Source organism: Anabas testudineus, chromosome 22, assembly GCF_900324465.2.
Source record: "Anabas testudineus chromosome 22, fAnaTes1.2, whole genome shotgun sequence".
Classification (NCBI taxonomy): Eukaryota; Metazoa; Chordata; class Actinopteri; order Anabantiformes; family Anabantidae; genus Anabas; species Anabas testudineus.
Genome location: NC_046630.1, coordinates 1,693,391 through 1,712,344, shown reverse-complemented (window position 1 = coordinate 1,712,344; position 18,954 = coordinate 1,693,391). Strand labels below are relative to the sequence as shown.

The window sequence follows — 18,954 nt, the reverse complement described above, 5'->3', positions numbered from 1 at the left end:
TGAGGCAATTATTTGTGTATTTGAATTTATTTGTGTAGTTTATTTTGGAGTAAGATGAAAAATATTAAAAAACTTAAAAACAAAATCACAGTGAACTAACAGAAAAGAACTAAACTGAAAACATTAAAAGTTGAAACATTTAAATCCACAATCAGTATTTTTCTAAACCTAAAACAAAGTGATCGGTTACCTCACAGTCTCCTGAACTGTCTTCAGTTTGGAGCAGAAGATGATTCACTGTGGATTAAAACCAGATGATTAAATGCTTCCTTGTCCCGATTTTCTTTTTCCTGATATGAGAGAAAACTAAATGTGAGAAAGATGAATTGCAAACGTTTTGTTGGTTCCAGCCTCTCAAAGGTCAAAGGTCAGTGTTTGCTGAACCTCCTGGAACACACCCTGGCAGTACAGGGTCCTGGGTTCGACCACTGACTTGAGTTTTCTCCCACAGTCCAGATACATGCAGGTTGCATTGGTTGGTGACTGGTTTTGTTCCAGACCAAGTCTCTATGCAGTTTATTTATTATATTTCTCTTTGTGTTATTTACATTTTTATTTGGAACAAAAACACATATACATCTTGTACAGTAACAGCAAATGTCCACCACGATTCCTTCTTTCCTTTTCATCCAGAAGATGTAAAAAAAAAATAATGAAATTGATTCATGATTATTTAATTTATTATGTTTTATGTTTATTATATTATTATGTCAATGCCTGAAGAGAACACCTCAAGAACACAAAGGCTCGTCTCACATTTGACAAGAACATAATTAATTATCCTTTGGACAAATTATTATTCCTGTCTCTTTCCACTTTGTTTTATAGGATGTGTAACTTACTGTGCGTTTACTAGAGGTTCTAACTGTGCTACCCAGGACTCCATTCATTAATGTAGGTGAAACTTCTGAAGTGTCTTTAACCAGATTTTAGGCCTCGTTCCCTCAAAATAAACTACTAATTTATTATTAATTTAATACTAATTTATTAACATAGTTTATCTGTTTTACCTCCAACATTCCAGGTTCTTGTTCTTAGTATTTCGTATTTGCTTGTGCTGTTTATTTTAATACTGTTGTTGGTTCTAATGAGAACTGTAGCTGATCATTCATTAGCCTCCTTAACGAAAGGAGGAGATAGAGCCGCTAAGGAATCAGTGCTTGTTTTTTTAATCGTCACATTCATGAGACTGATGCCTGAAGACCTTCAGTGCAACTCATTTCAATACTTCAAAGAATGAGTGGCTGCTCCTGTGATCATCACCAGCTTCAGTCACCTCAGCTTTCTAATGTCTTGTTAACACTCTGGTCGTCTTCTCGTCTCTGAAGATAGTTCCCAGCTTGCCCACCATCCCCTTTTTCAGTCCCCCTCCCACACGCAGTCACATTCTCTGAGAGGGTTTCTCTGACGCATTGTGGTGATAACGGTGATTCTGTTCTCCGACAGCTCTTTGAGCTGATTAATCAGCTCCTGTACACAGGGGCTGGGCCAGGGGTGACCGTTCAGGTAGTCTCTGAGGATGAACGAGCGCTCCACCAGCAGCTCCAGCTGCACCAGGTGTCGCAGCCGGTGGAGGCTCAGCAGGTCTTTCTCTGGTTCCCGACGGAAAAATCTGAGACACAACAAAGGAAATGGGAGGAATTTTATTTATTTGATTACCATTTTCACTGCCATCTGCTGTACCTGTATACTGTATACCAACAGACTTCTTTAAATCTATATCTAGACAATGACTTTTAAGCATTTGGTCTCTGTGATGCAAATCAGTCAGACGTCTCCAGTGTGCATCTTCACACAGTGTAACCCCGCCTCACCCTTAACCTCTCCTATAGAAACTCCTTTGCTTTTTTTTGGCCCCCACAGTTCTGGGTCTGGGATCTAACTGTGTGTGTGAAGTGGCTCCTTCTGAACTGTGTGGTTAACCTCCTATGTTTTCTTGGTTCTTGTTATATATTGAGTTTTTACATTATCATACAGTTCTGTTTCAAGCTGCTCAGATCAGGACCTCTTAAGAGTTTCTCATCATCATACTTTTTTTAGGGAGAATTATTTTAAATAAGGAGGAGATTCTGAAACATGGATGACCTACACTACATACTGTACTTGAATATAGCTGCTATAAAGACATAAAAATAAATACTACTGTACATTATGAACTCCTGTCTGTGACAGACCCACTTAATACACAGACCATAAAGGAAGAGCCAGAGGATTTGAGTGGTGATTAAGTGATGTATAGAGACATTTAATCACTGCTGTCATACATGTTTTCAGCCTTTTCGCTGAAAATAAACTCAGCTCACCGTATCCTGAGTGTCCTGAGCTGAGGAAACAACATGGGGATCCGTCTGCAGAGGCTGCCGCTGGAGCGGTTCTGCTCGATGTCGAGGTGCTGAAGTCCCGGGACTTTAGGAGCGATGGAGTCCATGTCTTTCAGAGTTATAGCCACACGCAACCTCAGCCTGGTCACACTGGATGGGATAGTGGTTGTATAGGCAGCGAGAGAATTACCGCCTGGGATGAAAATAGCAGCAGGAAGGGGTGACCTTAAATCATGACCATGTGTGTGTTTACAGTTTTCACCTATGAACTCTGAAACTGTCTGAAGAATTAGGTCTGGACACTGCCCAGAGTTACCCTTTCACAAATCACACATTTGCTGTGTCATGTTATTTAATTTCCAATCTGCTGTAAAACTTTTTGATTTGAATTTACCTGTGAGAAAAGTGCTGTATAAATAAAGTTTGACAGACTGGCTGAACAGGGCTGACTCACAGCAACAGAAATCATAGTTTCACATGAAAAGAGTCAAAAAAGAGAGAGAGAGAGAGAGAGAGAGAGAGAGAGAGAGAGAGAGAGAGAGAGAGAGAGAGAGAGAGAGAGAGAGCGATATAGCCAATCGTTCAACTCATGAGAAGACGTCCAGCTGCTGCACAAACACAAGCTCCAAACTACAACTGACCAATGATAGTGAGAGCTTCCAGCTGGTGTAGAGGACTGAGCCAGGACGTGAGGCGACACTCGATGCCCTCTCTGATGTACCTGTAGCGTACAGTCAACGACCTGAGTGAGGTTAGACTGCTCAGTGCGTTCTCTGGCAGGATGGTCTCTGGGTAATCCACCAGCTCCAGACTGGTCAGAGCCGGGCCGCCGTACCGGAACACTCCTACAAGAAGAAGAGAAAGAGCCAGAGTTCTGTTTTTCTGATTTTTGGGCATTCTTCACAGCTTTATGAGAGACAGAGATGCAACAATGAAGCTAAACCAGGGCTCAAAATCCACTTTCGTCCTCAGTGTCCTATTATTAAGTCGCCAAACTAACTAACTATTCTCCCAAATATAGTCAGTTGTCTCATTCTACATTATCATCTAAATTAACTGTTCTCAGCATAAACTATGTCCTGCTGGTTGTTTATGAATAAAACTGAAGATGATGGGTGAGGCCGGGAGGACGAACCTTAAAGTAAAGCATTCTAGGACGAGCTGTTTCAATTTCATGGGGTATAAGTGCAGAAAAGATTCAGAAGAGTTGTTTTTTCAGCAGGCTTTGATTTGAGTGTGCAGAGGTTTGTAGGTCGCTTCACCACCGTGGAACCACTGAGCGGAAAAGTTGAGTGCAGTGAGTAAGAGGGACTGTAGACGTGGATGAGGGAGTTCAGGTATGCCGGTGCTGATGAGTTGACCAGTTTATAGGTTAGGGGGCAGCTACAGGAAGCCAGTGCAGAGATTTAAAGTGGTGCATTTAAGATCACCTGGAGGTTTGATGGTGCAGCTGGTGACCTCATCAGTAAGACACAGCAGTGGTCAAGATGAGATATGACCAGAGTCTGAACAATGAGTACAGTCTGACAGGCTGAAAAGGTCAAATCTGTATGATGATAACAGAGGAGATGTGTTGGGTAAAGCTCAGCTGATCATCAATGATCACCTCCAGGTTTCTGGCTTAGTGGGAACATTCAGTGTGCACCCTGTGTTGATTTGACCCTCAGTGACCCTATGTTGACCCATTTCCACCAACACTTTGCTGTTTGAATTACTATACATGGGAAAATGCTACTGACTGACCTGGGTGCCCCGGGGCCGGAGGACTAAGGTAGTCGTCGGGCAGCGGCTCTGGTGGCTCCCCCCTCATCCCCCAGGACAGGTGCTTCAGCTTCTTTAAGTTCAGCAGCAGGTTGTGGAACACGGAGCGGGGCACCGGCCTCACCGTGTCCAGCCCGTAGCCCTCCCCTTGCTGGTGGAAGAGCAGGTACCGCAGGTTGACCAGGTGCGACACTGTGTTTATGAACTGCACCATGCAGGGGAGCCGCACGCTGCACACGCTCAGGTGAGTCAGCCGATGCTGCAGCTGCTCGGTCACGCTCCGTCCCAGCATCGGCTCGTCCCAGGTGGCGTTCCGCACCCCGACGTCCTTCAGCTCGGGGAACCGCGACAGGTTATCCAGGTATTTCTCCTTGTACAGCCGTCCTCCGTCTGCAAACACGACAGCGGTGAGATTCGGCAGGAACTTGACGAGTCGCCGCCACTCTTTACGCCGCAGGTGTCGCACCGCCACCCGGGTGAGCTTGCGCTGCTGCAGGGTTTCCCAGAAGCCGTAGGTGTAGCGGCGGAGGTCGGACAGCACCACCGTGTAGTCCCTCCACAGGGAGGAGTGGTCGATGAGCCTCCTGGTGTACCTGCAGCAGGTGCGGACCGTGTGTTTCTCCTCTACGCTCAGGAAGCTGAACACATAAACCCAAACTTCAGGTGGAAGCTGCGGCAGATCCTCCATCAGCAAACGGAAATGAAACCGCGTCGACAGACCAGGAAACGGCTAAAATAACAGCTGCGTATTAAAATCAAACCGTTCATTCATCGTGGTCATTTAAACGTTAATATTTACGACCAGCGTTGACTTGTTTACGCCGCAGTACCAGCCGTCGCATGGTGATGACGTCACTGTTGTTTACAAATGTTTTTTATTCACGCGGATGCAGTTTATTAATTTATAAAACACAAAAATGTATTATAGACATGATTCTGAAAACCCAAACTGGAAGCTTAAACCAGTCAAATAAACGCATTTTAAAATATATTTCGTTTTTTTTTTTTTAGTTTTAGGGGGCTTAACAAATAGGGATCTGAAAGAACAATGATGATGATGATGATGATGATACACAGGGCAATGATAGGTTCAGGATTTAACAACAGATGTTTCACTTATAGATCTGCACAAACTGCTGAATAAACTGAATACCACAAACACTATGTACTACTCCAGGTCATTTAACAAAGTCAACACCTTGGTTTTAGAAAGACATGAAAAAATCATCATCAGTCATCCTCTCAGCTGATTTGTATGTAATATTTGTAAATTAAGTGAGGATACACACGTTACACATTGTTAAAATGATTTGATGGTAGAAGGATTTTGTAGATGAACTACTAGTTTCTTTAAATCTGGGACACACTGGCAGGTGATCCTGCTTTGGCAGATTACATAAAAACTGAGACAAATTTCAAATTGGTGTAATCTTGTTTATATCAATTGCACAAATCAAACATGAATTAGGTTTAAAAAATAGAAGTGGTCTTCCATAAAGACATTACATGTAAATGAAACTCAAAGCTTCATTACTCTGCTCTCCTTACAGTTCAGAACTCCATCAGATGTGTGTATGGTCCGTTTGTGTCAAGCTTCAGCACTTGTCTGTTTCCATACGTCCCATGTTGTACAGTCACTGCAGCTCTGCTCCCAGCAGCCGCCATCAGTTCCTTCTCACACAGAGAAACAAATGTGCTGTACAGCCGCAATCCGTCCTCTTTGCTTATGTTGTTGTGGTACTGCATGCCCCTGCCTTTGGCCTTCCCGCCCAGCGTGGCCTGAGGGATGATCAGCAGGCTGCCGGGAAGCTCCAACACTGACACCAACTTCCCTGAGTCGGATTCGCACAAGCGAAGGTTCAGCAGGGTGGACACTGGACAGGAAAGTGAAAGACATAATATTTACATCTCATATTAAGGGGTTTACAGAAATTGGAGAGAACGCTGACGTTAAATTAACTGCATGAAAAGTTAAAACTAGTTTCTGACCCATCTTAGGCAGGAGGTCATCTGTCGCTCCTTTGAAGAAGCAGACGTAGATCACCATTCCTCTGTCGATCTGAAAGCAGCAAAATGATATCCATCAATTACGTTCTTAATTAGCAGACTGATCATTTTCTCTATCAAGTGTCATAATAAAACAGTGAAAACGTACAGCTCTATACTGTATTCATACATGTAGTTTGCCAATGAACAGGATATCAACAGATTTTCATGATCCAAGTTTACTAATATAACAAATTATATTTAGTTTTTTTATATTGAGTTTTTAGTCTTTTTTCTTCTATACTTTGGAAAAGGCAACTTTGTTTGCTTTGCATGTGATGACTTTTTAAAAAAAATCTCTCCCATTAAAAAAATTTTTTTTTAGTTACAGTATATGAGCACGGTTTGTGGAAACTGATCCCAGTTTAATGCAGCGTGCAACTGTGATTTACAGGATTATGGCTTAAGAACAACGAGAACTTTTACATATAGAGTTGTTTGTTCACTTTAATTATAAGCATGTTATCTTCATCTTTATTATAATGATACTGATATTAGCATGAATCCAGTTCTCTTTTCTCACCTGGACAAACTGAGCCTCTGATTGTTCATCATGTGGCTTCACCTGCAGCCTGGCCTGCAGACACTGCTGCAGCACCGTCCGAGCTGCAGGAGCACCGTCTTTCTCTGTCATCACTTCGAGGGACCTCCCTGTGCCCACTCTGCTCTCCGTACTGTAACAGAAACAAGCTGCTGTATAGATGATTTGTAAACTAAAAGAAATGCTCCGTGAATGAAAGGGAAACCTTCATCAACCCATGAGACACATTTCCGTATTAACGTCAACTAACGTTTCTCAAAGCAGCTCAGCTCTGCGCGTTGTTTACGCATTTTGAACTTTTCCTTACGGGAGTTTTTTCTTTTCTCTTTTTTTGCTGGTTCGTTTTTTTATTTACATATTAAGTAAGTTTTTATAGATGGAACCAAAATAAACAAACATGTTTTAAAACGTCAAATTAATAACGACAGCATTTAAAAGAAATAGATTAATAACACACGCAATTAGTCAATGCCGATTTATGATACAGTTAGAAAAAAATAAATTAAAATAAAGTCTTCTTTTAAAATAAAGTCTGTTTAGAAAATAAAACATTAAACATAATAAAAACGCATATGCACAAATTGCGCAAACTTGATGCGCACTGTAGTTTTACGTGAGGAGCTTAAACCGCTAAACATGGCTCAGTTCACTTACAGTAGATTGTCAAATTTACTAAGGTTATCCGTTAATAAAGCTTCAGTTTTACGAGCAAAGACAGAGATGAAACACGGACCTGCGGGTTGTGTGCAGTTCGTACGCTGCCAGGTAAGAATAATGTTTTAGTTAATGATCTAGTTAAGCTAACTAGCAACTTAGCGCTAGCTAGACAAGAGGAAACAATAGAATGACATTCAAAATAAAAGCAGTAACGTTAAAACTGGTGCTTAAAAAACAATATTCATAATGAAAACACATTTTTAATACCAATAGTTAATATTTGTGTGTAATAGCATGTTTATTTACATAGTGTGACGTAATTTCTAGTCACAGTGTGACGCTGGGATAATAAATGTCATATTTGTGCATTTTGCAGCACAAAGACTCCTGACAAGCTGTAGTTTGAATCAATTGACTTTAAATTAGTTTAAATGTCCTTTTTTGTAATAACAAAATGATGTGATAGTAGCCACGTAGTGTAATTTAGTTACTATGGGTCTGCCCTTGTATGAGCTGATTATTAAAACAGTTATAGACAGTTATAATCTCTGAGATTTGATTAAAGCTCAACTTTGATTTCTCACCAAAGTCCATGTTAAATTCAGAATTTTTCATCATCAGCGTGTTTAAGAGGATCACGTGTTTGGATGTTTCCTGACATTTCTGTGACTACTTGTACGTTTGACATAAACATGATCCATCACTTATTGTAGCAACATTTGAAATAATATAAGGATCAATGTTATTACGTATATGTCAATTATAGAAACCCAATTATTGTGTATTTTTCAATAATTTGTCTTTCTGAAACCTTCAAGCTTGCTTTTTTCTGCCTTTCAGAGGTCGGTGGACAGTAAGATGTTACAGGAGAGACAGAAGCAGCAGATGGCCAAAGGTCTTCCTAAACAAAAGCCCATCGCAGGGGTCAAACAGGTCATTGTTGTGGCTTCTGGGAAAGGCGGTGTAGGCAAGTCCACCACTGCAGGTACAGTATTTCCGAAACACGGAGGAGCAAGTAGATCTGCAGCTTTTAGAGAGTCTGGTGGATATTTTGGAATAATCATGAACTGGTTGTGTAAGTTTTCTATCTGTGTTTTCTGGTAAATACCATGTGTTTGGTCTTTAAATATTTCAAATATGTTGTCGGTGCAGATTAGATGCTAAATGATGGACATGTCCGAGCTTTAGAAAACAGACTAAATTTTACCTGCCTATTGTTTTTAAATCTTTGTGGTATTTAATGTCTGTTTTTCTGTCACTGCAGTGAATTTGGCTCTTGGATTAATGGCCAACGACTCGGTGAGGAACGTCCCTTCACATCACTCATACATTATTTTTTTAGGTTGTGCCAACAAAACACAGATGTTACTGTCAAACCAACAGTCAGACTAAACTAAGCTAACACAAAGTGGCCTGTGGAAGTCTAAATAAGTTGTTAAATTCACTCAGTTCACATTGTCAAAAGGAGCTCCTACTTATCTACTGCCTGCATATGTGGAGCGAGATTACTTAGAGGCACACTGATGCTCTCAGTCAGATGTACAGTCCTTCTAAATTCAATTAAACATGACACTGTTTTCTCTCTGTCTCAGTCAAAGTCCGTCGGTTTGTTGGACGCTGACATCTACGGTCCATCAATTCCCAAACTAATGAACCTGAAGGGGACCCCTGAGCTCACTGACAGTACGGCATGTTATTTATCCTCCTTTCTCGTTTCATGATCATTAGTCGTTAATGTGTTGATATAGTCACAGCAGCTGTTTTTTAATTCTGTGTTTTATCTTTCTACCAGACAATCTGATGATCCCACTCACCAACTACGGGATTCCTTGGTGAGTTTCTTCTATTTCAGACACAAAGCAAAATCTAATAGTAGCTTCTTGCTCAATTAAAAATATGTACCACCAAAATAAATTACACGTTTTTTTTCCTCTGTAGCTTTGGTTGAGATTTTTAGTTTTAAATGACACCCAGGGGAACAGTAAATAAAGAAATAATCTTTCTTTATGTAGATTATTGTTGGGCTTGTGCTCAAAAATGAGAGCCTGTGTTCTTATTTAGCATGTCGATGGGTTTCCTGGTGGAGGATGTGGCTCCTATAGTGTGGAGGGGGTTGATGGTGATGTCAGCTATAGAGAAACTGCTCAGACAGGTAACAACCTTTGTCAAACTGTGCACTAAATCTCCAGCTCAGGTTGAACAGTAAAATTGAATTGTAAAGGGGTGAATGTGCACGTGTGTTTGTAGGTGGACTGGGGGTCATTGGACTACCTGGTAGTCGACATGCCTCCTGGGACAGGAGATGTCCAGCTGTCAATCACCCAGAACATCATGATATCAGGTAAATCCCACACACATAGAGCTACACTGTACCCGTGGGGACATTCATCAACTTAATACAGTTGGTGTTTTTCAATAGTAGTTAAAATGCTCAGTGTGAAGTCACATTGTGTGTGTGTGTGTGTGTGTGTGTGTGTGTGTGTGTGTGTGTGTGTGTGTGTGTGTGTGTGTGTGTGTGTGTGTGCGCGTGCATGTTATGTTGTGGAGGAGCCGTAATTGTGTCGACACCGCAGGACATCGCTCTGCTGGACGCTCACAGAGGAGCCGGGATGTTCAAGAAAGTAAACGTGCCGGTAAATTGATGATTCACTACAAAAGCAAACGTCTGTAAAGAGCCTCTGTTTACAAGCTGCACGACCTGCGGCATCGGTCTCTGCTGGGATCCATTTTTCACAGAGATGCTGCTGACTTGGTTTTGTCTGCATCATTTGTTTAATATTCACATTGTTTTTAGACCATTTCTGTCGGTGGTTTTTAAATGATGGAGGTGAAGCAGCTGTGTGATTTATTTGATGAAATGTTAATGTTTTGGTTGTGTTCCTGCAGGTTCTCGGTCTGGTGCAAAACATGAGCGTCTTTCAGTGTCCGAACTGTAACCATCAGACTCACATCTTCGGCTCAGACGGGGCCCGACAGCTCGCTGACACTCTGGGAGTCAAATTATTAGGTAGGAGCACGAACCACTGCATCAGGACGGTGATCTGTGAAACAGTTAAACCATTGAAGTTCATTAAAATACTGTGTGCTTCACACAGTTTCATATTGTCGTTTTAACAGATGAAGAAAAATAGCAAATGAACAAGACAAACGGCTTCAGAAATAAGGAACTCTCTTATGATTAAATGTTTTCTGCAAGTATTTAAAGTCTAAGATCTGAATCAAAATGTCTTTAAGGTGATTTTCATTGGTCTTAAAAATGATTCATCATGTTTAGGTTTAGTTGATGTGATAGCACCACCTTCTCTCACCAGCCTGATTAGAGAAGGTACAGGTTTAATGAAAACACTTTTAATATCAGATTTAATCGGTCTCCCTGCAGGTGATGTTCCTCTTCATCTAAACATCAGAGAGACGTCAGACAGTGGAAAACCTGTGGTTGTCTCCTCTCCTGACAGCCCAGAGGTCTCTGGTCTCTTCTACTGTTTTTGTTCTGTCATTTATTGTAGTTTTAATCTTTTAGTTTGTAATGTAAGATCAATTATAAACTATATTCACAAGTTTTCAAATCATGGTTACAAAGTACTTTATTATTAGTTTTAGTTTAACTTTCCTAAAGTGTGTGTGTTCACTCTCCAGGCGGAGGCGTACAGGAAGGTGGCGACAGCAGTGGTCCAGAGACTAGAGGAGGTCAACCCTTAAAAACAGGAAGTCAGCTGATTGACTGACAGGATGTAAATAGAGAAGATAAATGAAGACGCTCTGTGACATGAGAACACGTGTATAGTGTCTGTAAACATGCAGATGCACAAAAGAGAAACAGAAACGCACAAACAATAAATCTAAAGCACTTGTAACAACAGTACACACTGTACTTTGTATTATAGTCATACTGTGAATCATTAAATATGTTATTATCTTTATTAAAACACAACAGAAATAGGTCTGTTTATTTTCTGGTTAATACATTTTTCACATATTTTAAACAGATTAAACATAAGAATAAATAAAGTTACAAGGAAAAGAGAGAAGAGTTAAAAATAAACATGAAGGGGCTCATTTAATGTTGGAGTCAGAGCATCGTGCACTTCCACAGACAAACAGCAGAGAGTGCCGTCATGTAATACTTCAAATATACATGATTTCCTCCCTGTATCTGTATTAACAGTAGGATTCATGGTCCACTCAACAGTACTACAGTTATTCTGCATTAGGAAGTGTTCCTGCCAAATTAAATGAATAATTCAAATTTAAAAATGAGCACATCTTAGCTTCTTCTTTGTTTGTGTCTGGACAAGGTCACGTGACTGTGTCTGGGCCCAGACTGGGAGTTGGGGTCACTACGGGTGTTTTTTCACACACGCTTTGCCAGAAAGTGTGGAGCACAGCTGTGAAATGTCTCACTGTGGAGGAGCAGAACAACACCACCGTATCCTGGGAGCACTCACACAGAGGAGGGAGGCTTTCTCCAGAAAGGTGACGGGAATGAACGGACAAAAACCTGCCTCATCTGGGAAAATCTCCGTTTCAGTCCTTTGTGTGTTTTTATGTGTCTGTGTGAGTGAGTGTGAGTCAGCCCACATTTATTCCTGGCTGCTGCTGTGACTGGCAGTTTGCCTTGAGGGGACGGCCAAGGAGACACATGCATTCGTTGGTCTTGCTGTAGCTGCGAGGACGCTCATTGGCATAATGCATACTATAATGCCCCCTCCCATCTACATGTTCTTACATCGACTAAATGCAGTTCAGCACATGTGCAGTGGGAGCAGGAAGTAAGGTCAGCAGCAGCTCTGGGTCATGAAATTCAGAGGTTGTCCAGCTGACACCGACAGTTTCCTGCAGCAGAGTAAAAGATGAGACTGACACAGGCAGAGAGGACGGAGTGCAACTTAGAGAAGAGCCGGGAACCCAGGATGCAAAGTCAGAGCAGGCCGAGGTGGATAACAGACAGATTATTAGGAACCGGGAACAACACGTGCTACTGAAGAGAACCCAAAACAGAAACACAGAAAAATAAGTGCAGCTGATGCTGAACGTACAGTATTTACTGGTACTGTATCTACAGTATTTACTGGTACTGTATCTACAGAATTTACTGGTACTGTACGTACACTGTGTACTGGAGAGGTGATTAGCACGTGCGTGTCTAGATATGTTTTAACCATGTGTTTAGAAGATCGTATTCCATCTATTATTCACTATGAATGTGTCAGATTTGCTTAATACAGTTTATAATGTCAGTAATACACAGCTGAGTGGGTTTATCTTCCTGATCACAAACATTAATACATCTTAACAATGAATTAGAGATAATGAAAAGTAGAATTTGTTATTATTTCTAAAGATGATTTCAGTTTTCTGATGTCAGTTCTAACGACACGCCGCCTCTCTAACTCGACCCCAGGTGAGGATGAGACACGGACTGAACTTTGATAAGAAAAAGAAAACACGTGATGACATCTCTGACATTTTCTCTGCCCGTTGAGCAGAGACCTGGAATTCACATGGAAGATAATCTGCTTTGGTCCAGAACCAGGTCTGAATCCTTCAGATAAACTCAGAGTACGTGAGCAGAGATGCTGACGTTGTATCTATTGTCTGAATATTGGTAAAACAGTGAAGTATTTTAGAAACGTCCTCCTAAACATCACAACGTAATACCTACGTTCTACCTGTGAAGGTGCAGCGACACCCACCGAGTGGTCTCTGGACTTCGTCTCATCAGGTTTTCTCACTTTCTTTTTCTCGCAGTTTTGTTTTTCTCAACTTTTATTCTATTAAAGACATAAAGAAATAAATGTATGAATGGTCGTAACAGCTCAGTACTATAAAAGCAAAGAAGTTTGTGTTTTAATAAAATCCCATAAATGATTAATCACTAATGTTTCTATTTACTGACTACTGGATTCATTCATTATTTCAGCTACAGATTGTGTCTCGTTGTCTTCTGGGTTCAGCAGATTATTAGACAGATGATAGATATCTGACAGATGAACAAACAGAACCACAGCTGATTATCAGTTTTCCAGTCTGTGTGTGTGTGTGTGTGTGTGTGTGTGTTTGTTTTTCAAACTAAAAGACTCCTGGACTGGTTATTATGAAGGCAGGACACACATTTACCCTGTGTGATGATGTGGACATGTTAATTTTACCCTTCCCTTACTGTCCCTCTGCAGAGAACTGACATCAAACTCATTTAACCTTGTATCAAGAAGTCAGTTCTATTTTAGCTCAGGAAATGAAGCAGACAGACGGGAAGACAGGAGAGGAGGAGGAGGAGGAGGAGGAGGAGGTGAAGCCAAACCAACTGGGAAACTTTACATCCACACAGAAATATCTTTTCTTGGATATTTGATGTCAAACATTTCTTTTTCTTATCACACACAGACACTGATTAATGACAGTGTGGAGAGAAGAAGAGGAGAGAAGAGAAGAAGAAGAGAGAAAGAGAAGAAGAGAAGAAGAAGAAGAAGAAAGAGAAGAAGAAGAAGAAGAAGAAGAAGAGAGAAAGAGAAGAAGAAGAAGAAGAAGAAGAGAAGAGAAGAAGAGAAGAGAAGAAGAGAAGAAGAAGATCTGGTTGATTTCACCTCGTCCAGTCGTCGTCATTCGTGCGACGCGTCGTCACCGCCTGAGAGGAGAAACATAAATAATATAACAGATAGAAATATATTATTAATTCAAGTTATGTTAAGAAACGTTTTTATCTCCTGAGACGTAATTCATCAGAAGCTGGAGCAGAAATTCAAACTTTAATGGTTTAACGTTAAAATAATCCAGGTGACTGGACTGTGGTGGATTTCCTGTCAGGCAGGTAACGTGACGCCTTCCTGTGAGATCAGCAGCTGGTGTCGATGAGGTCGTCTGAGAACATCAGCGAGTTGAAGCCCCCTCACACGTTTACACGCTGGTTATTAACCTAAACTGCTCTTTCCTCTAAATGTGTCAGATGAAGAGATGATGGACTGACTGGCATCATCACAAACTGAACCAGGATTAATGTTCGACCACACACGACGAGATGAGTCTCTCTCTGAGGCTTCTTTGATTTTAAATTACAGGCATAACGACGTGAAACGTTTTCCTTCCATCAGTCTGCAGCTCCATCAGCTGACACCCAGCTCCAAACTGAAACTCTCAACTCGCGTCACCGTCTAGTAACATTCATTCAGCAGCCACAACCTTAAAACAGGTTCAGAGTAAAAACCCCCACGCTCTTCTTAAAATCCAGATCAGGCAGATTTTAGAGACTCAACATTTTCCACTCATTACTCTTTAGGAACAAAAACAACTTTTCATGTTTATATCATTACAAAGTGAAAAACTGGCATCATCAGAATTCATGGAACCTTAAACCAGACGAGAAACATTTGACTGTAAAATACCAAATGTTCAGTACAATCACTGTTGATACGCAGTAATACATGTAGTATTACTGCACTGAAGGCTGGTTTTACTACAAAAAACAAAGTATAAGAAAGTGAAAAAGGTCATTCCTGTTTAAAGGCTTTAAATGTTCTGACAGATGTTCAGCACCTCTGTCCCTGCTGAGTTCTATCTTTTTGAAATAGACTCTGGTTGCAAAGGTTTTAGTTGTACAAATATTTTCTGGTTTCTTTCTCTACAGTAAGAAATAATGTGAGTTATTGTTGTTTCCATCAAGCAGAGAAACAGACGATCTCAGTGCAGTTCTAAACGACGAGGCCTCATCTCACGTCTGGAAAGAAGCGAATCTGAAACTTCAAGTCATGTTTGTTTGTCCAGAAACTCACTGAAATGAATTCATATGAAATAAAGATGATAAAGTAAACACGACGTCTGAACTCTAAAGTTGAGCTGCAGTAGAATCACATCTGTCGCCGTGTGCACGTTTGCATTAGAGACACATTAAGAACTCCCCCTGGTCTGTGAGTCTGTGTAATGAGCATGTTAGTGTGCGAGTCAGTGAATGTGAATTTCACTGTGTGTCCCATCTCCATTCGTCTTCATGAACTCGTGTTCAACACTGTGTAAAAGATGCTTTTTTGAGGCATTTTGTGTGTCTGTGCTGCACTGAAGTGAAATATAACTCCTCGTTGTCGTGAGGGCCACATCCTGCTTTCCAAAATTAGAGTAGAAGAAGAAAACAACTCTACTGTACAACGTGACGCACGCGGCTTCTTCTCCGGCTCTGTTTGGAAGATTCCTGCAGAAAAATGAAGAAAAAAGACGCAGATGAGACACAGACTTAGGAAGCTTTCAAATTTAAATTCTTTCTATCAAACTAGAAATTGTTTAGCATCATAAACTTGTTCTGTACATAGAAAAACATTTTTAAACAGAAAAACTCACCTTAATAAATAAGAATGTCAGTTTTGTTGTGAAAGAGTTAATGAAATCTTTTTTAAACCTCATCCACAGTTTCAACACATTAGGTCAAACTATAAAGTAGTGTACAGGTAGAAATACCACAAACTCTGCTCTAGAATACACTTACTGTATACAAGTACTGCACAAACAAAGGTAATTCCACCGAGTTACTGATTAAAGAACGTATAAATCAGGTTTCTGCAGAAATCCAACATGTTCACTTTGATTCATGAACAGATAAAAAACTCAACAACCTGATTTCTAAACACAGAGACTGTGAAAAATCAGCAACATCCACAGTCTTTAGTTAAAAGTAAGTGTTGGAGCAGAGAAATGTTTAACAAGAGAGGGTGGAGTAACTGAAGCTGGTAAATAACTGTAGTAACTCAGTAAACAACAAGTATCATGTAAATAGTTGGACTTTTCCTTTATTTGGTTCATGATGCAGGAAGTTGAAGGATCTTCTTCATCATGTTTGTGCGGTGAATCTCAAATCTCAAAAGTCTCAACACTAAAGTGCTCTTTAAACATTCGTCTCATTGTGAGGACCGGCTACAAATTCCTCATTCCAATGGTTAAAAATTCATGCTGGTCCACACACACACACACACACACACACACACACACACACACACACACACACACACACAATTGAAACCAGCTGCTGCTGTTTATTGGCCACAAGTGGTACAGCTGCGTCGCCAAGGCAACGAGGCAACGCTCAGGACTGGAGGAGAGAGAGAGATGGCAAGGTCAACAAGGAGAGTGTGTGTGTGTGTGTGTGTGTGTGTGTGTGTGTGTGTGTGTGTGTGATCTCATTTGGGCAGCCCCACACACACACTCCTCCAGTCATCCAGTCATCTGTCTATTTCTTCTGGGAGGTGAAGGCTCCTCCTCCTCCTCCTTCTTCTCCTCCTCCTCTTCTTCTCTGACTCTGTTTTTCTCTCCTGAGTTTTCCTTGTTCCTCTCCTTCTTTCCTCTCCTCACTTCCTTTCCTTCGTCCTTATTTCCACATTTACTTCACCCCTCTCTCTTTCCAGAAGACGCCTCCTCCCGTCTCGTCTCTTCAGTTTCAGCCCACGCTGCACCGAGGACCAGTGACGGGTGAACAAGTAAAGAGAGTGAGTGTGATGAAAGTGATGCAGGTCAACTCTGGACAGTAGTTCAGAGGTCAATCATATAAGCAGCAGTTTGTACCTCTCATTACTAAACAACAGTTTCTGATCCTGTTCCTCATTGACACCGTTCTCAGGTGAGCAAAGCGTTTTTCTAACCAATCAGAACGACTGGTTTGTTGTTTTCGACCCAGCTGGATTTCTTTCTTTCTCATTCATTCAACTCCCTGGTTCTGGAACATGTGTTCATTAGGTATAATTCTCTACAACGTTAGTTCATCATTTGAGCATCAAGTTGCCAAATGATCAATTCAACTATCTGGACACATTGACATGCTGTTGGTCCATCCAAGTGTCTTGTTTTGTTTTTTTGAATTACTGACTTATCTACACACAGTAAAGATTTAAAAAGCACATGAACGTGTTTCGATGAACTCAGATCGATGGAGAACAAACGTAAACATGTCGACTGCAGCTCCTTTCACAGACGTGTTGTTGTTTGGTTCAATACAGAAAGTGTTGGTGACTTCTCTTTGTTCGCTCGTCTCGTTCCCGTGTCCTCGTCTCCGCTCTTCGTCCTCATCACTGCTGTCCCACGCTCACACTCCCCCTCTGTCCTTCCCCTTCACTGACTGTACAACCAACAGACCTAATGCTAAAGCTGCAGATTGATTGATTCTATATTCTGGGGGGAAAATGGACATAGACGCCCCTCCCCCTCTTATTTCCCATGATGCTCTGTGCTCCACTGGTTTGAAACAGAACAAAGATGGAGTACAACACCCTCTTCACTCCTCCTGTCAAAAGACGGATCCTGCCTTTGTCTTGTTAAAGGCCGGTGTGTGTGTGTGTGTGTGTGTGTGTGTGTGTGTGTGTGTGTGTGCGTGTGTTTTCATGTGCCTGCCGATGCATGGATTTGATTGTGTGTGTGTGTGTGTGTGTGTGTGTGTGTGTGTGTGTGTGTTGGGGGTTAATAAGCTCTGTGGTTCACCTGAGTCCCTGGAGCCTCAGGACAGACGACTAGAAGAGTGTGTTTTGTGTGTGTGGCTGAATAATTTATTAAAAAGTCACAGTTTTCTCTCTCTCTCTTCATAATTGCTGTTTCTCTGCATTATTGCAACCAGAACTGTTTTTAATAAATCAGAGCAGAAACGATCGAAGCATCAACAGCAGCTTAACGTGCAGGTGTGCAGCTGAAAAATAACCTGAGTGTGTTCGTGTAGACGGAGGCTGGTGAATCTGCAACACGAGGAGGAAACTGGTAGTTATGTTAACTCCAGTGACGCTAATGTGGCATAAAATAAATAAGCAGCTGCTGGTTGTTGATTCATGTAGAACATGTTGTTTCAGACTGAGCTGCAGCCGCTAACTGTAGCTCAGACTGATAGAAAGCAGGAAGCCTTTGTTTGTCTCACCGCTACGAAAGTGCATCTGATAGAAAGTGTAGAGGTTGATGTTTGTACTTTATTTTAAAGCAGCGTCGGAGAAGGTTTTTTTTTTGTTTCTTATCAGCATCTGCAGGAGCAAGATTTGATTTGACCCAGCGTCTCTACACAGCACAGCTGTAATTAATACCACTAACACTGTGTCAGTTTCAGGGAGCTGCTGTTTCTGCTGCTGTACTGAGATAATTAAAGGACACAATGTCTCTGCCAACAATGTTATTAACACCTGAGCTTTTTCTGCTGCGACAAGTTGAATCGTTTGCTGTGGGAAATGTTAATTAGAGCGTTTGTTGTTGGTGACGGTCAACATGTCTGTCACAGCTGAGTCTAAAAACAACAATTAAACACGAGCGTTTCAGCTGTTTTAATGAGTGAACAAGATATTAACAGATATAAACTGCCTGTTGTTTGAATTCTCAGATATTCTGCAGGTTGTTTTCTATCTCACTCAGACTCACATCTTTCTGTTCCTCCACCTCCATCATCAGGAGGTTTAGCTGCTCAGAAAAGTCTGAACACGTTAGAAGATGTTGCTGAAGCTAAAAACCATCTGGTCTTAAGAGTGTGTTGTTGGTGAAGTGCTGTCTGGAAACAGGGTCCCTCGAACGTCTCCCCAGGTGATCTTTGAACATCATGTCCTCAGTTTCACTTTTAAACCAGCTGGTTCAGCTGCTTCATGTGGGCTTTTATCCACCTGTTTCAAATGAGACTTAGTGAGGAAGAGA

The 18,954-nt window shown here is 41.3% G+C and overlaps 3 protein-coding genes across 3 annotated transcripts; 1 reads left to right on the top strand and 2 right to left on the bottom strand.

Annotated features, from left to right (window-relative positions):
- Positions 1-472: 472 nt before the first annotated feature.
- Positions 473-5,061, bottom strand: LOC113147708. The gene is made up of 4 exons (XM_026338879.1): positions 4,065-5,061; positions 2,963-3,166; positions 2,304-2,514; positions 473-1,612 (listed from the first exon to the last, which is right to left on the bottom strand). Exons 1-4 carry the CDS (start codon positions 4,768-4,770, stop codon positions 1,360-1,362), a joined length of 1,374 nt encoding a protein of 457 aa, XP_026194664.1. The 5' UTR covers positions 4,771-5,061; the 3' UTR covers positions 473-1,359.
- A 434-nt stretch (positions 5,062-5,495) lies between these two features.
- On the bottom strand, positions 5,496-6,917 carry dtd2 (D-aminoacyl-tRNA deacylase 2). The gene is made up of 3 exons (XM_026339996.1): positions 6,652-6,917; positions 6,072-6,141; positions 5,496-5,956 (listed from the first exon to the last, which is right to left on the bottom strand). Exons 1-3 carry the CDS (start codon positions 6,760-6,762, stop codon positions 5,634-5,636), a joined length of 504 nt encoding a protein of 167 aa, XP_026195781.1. The 5' UTR covers positions 6,763-6,917; the 3' UTR covers positions 5,496-5,633.
- Positions 6,918-7,255: 338 nt separating this feature from the next.
- Positions 7,256-11,062, top strand: nubpl (nucleotide binding protein-like). The gene is made up of 11 exons (XM_026339071.1): positions 7,256-7,434; positions 8,167-8,311; positions 8,591-8,625; positions 8,919-9,009; positions 9,119-9,158; positions 9,388-9,478; positions 9,574-9,667; positions 9,874-9,959; positions 10,213-10,333; positions 10,706-10,788; positions 10,963-11,062. The coding sequence occupies exons 1-11, from the start codon at positions 7,264-7,266 to the stop codon at positions 11,023-11,025; spliced, it is 1,020 nt and encodes a 339-aa protein (XP_026194856.1). The 5' UTR covers positions 7,256-7,263; the 3' UTR covers positions 11,026-11,062.
- The last annotated feature ends 7,892 nt before the right edge of the window (positions 11,063-18,954 follow it).

Excerpts from the sequence above, each read along its gene's own strand:
- dtd2 (XM_026339996.1), bottom strand. The coding sequence starts at position 6,762 with ATGACAGAGAAAGACGGTGCTCCTGCAGCTCGGACGGTGCTGCAGCAG. Across the intron at positions 6,142-6,651 it reads CAGAGGCTCAGTTTGTCCAG|ATCGACAGAGGAATGGTGAT; the intron begins GTGAGAAAAGAG and ends TGCTGCTTTCAG. Across the intron at positions 5,957-6,071 it reads TGACCTCCTGCCTAAGATGG|TGTCCACCCTGCTGAACCTT; the intron begins GTCAGAAACTAG and ends TTTCCTGTCCAG.
- nubpl (XM_026339071.1), top strand. The coding sequence starts at position 7,264 with ATGCGCACTGTAGTTTTACGTGAGGAGCTTAAACCGCTAAACATGGCT. Across the intron at positions 8,626-8,918 it reads GATTAATGGCCAACGACTCG|TCAAAGTCCGTCGGTTTGTT; the intron begins GTGAGGAACGTC and ends TCTCTGTCTCAG. Across the intron at positions 9,010-9,118 it reads GACCCCTGAGCTCACTGACA|ACAATCTGATGATCCCACTC; the intron begins GTACGGCATGTT and ends TCTTTCTACCAG.
- LOC113147708 (XM_026338879.1), bottom strand. The coding sequence starts at position 4,770 with ATGGAGGATCTGCCGCAGCTTCCACCTGAAGTTTGGGTTTATGTGTTC. Across the intron at positions 3,167-4,064 it reads TCCGGCCCCGGGGCACCCAG|GAGTGTTCCGGTACGGCGGC; the intron begins GTCAGTCAGTAG and ends TTCTTCTTGTAG. Across the intron at positions 2,515-2,962 it reads GGAAGCTCTCACTATCATTG|GCGGTAATTCTCTCGCTGCC; the intron begins GTCAGTTGTAGT and ends TTTTCATCCCAG.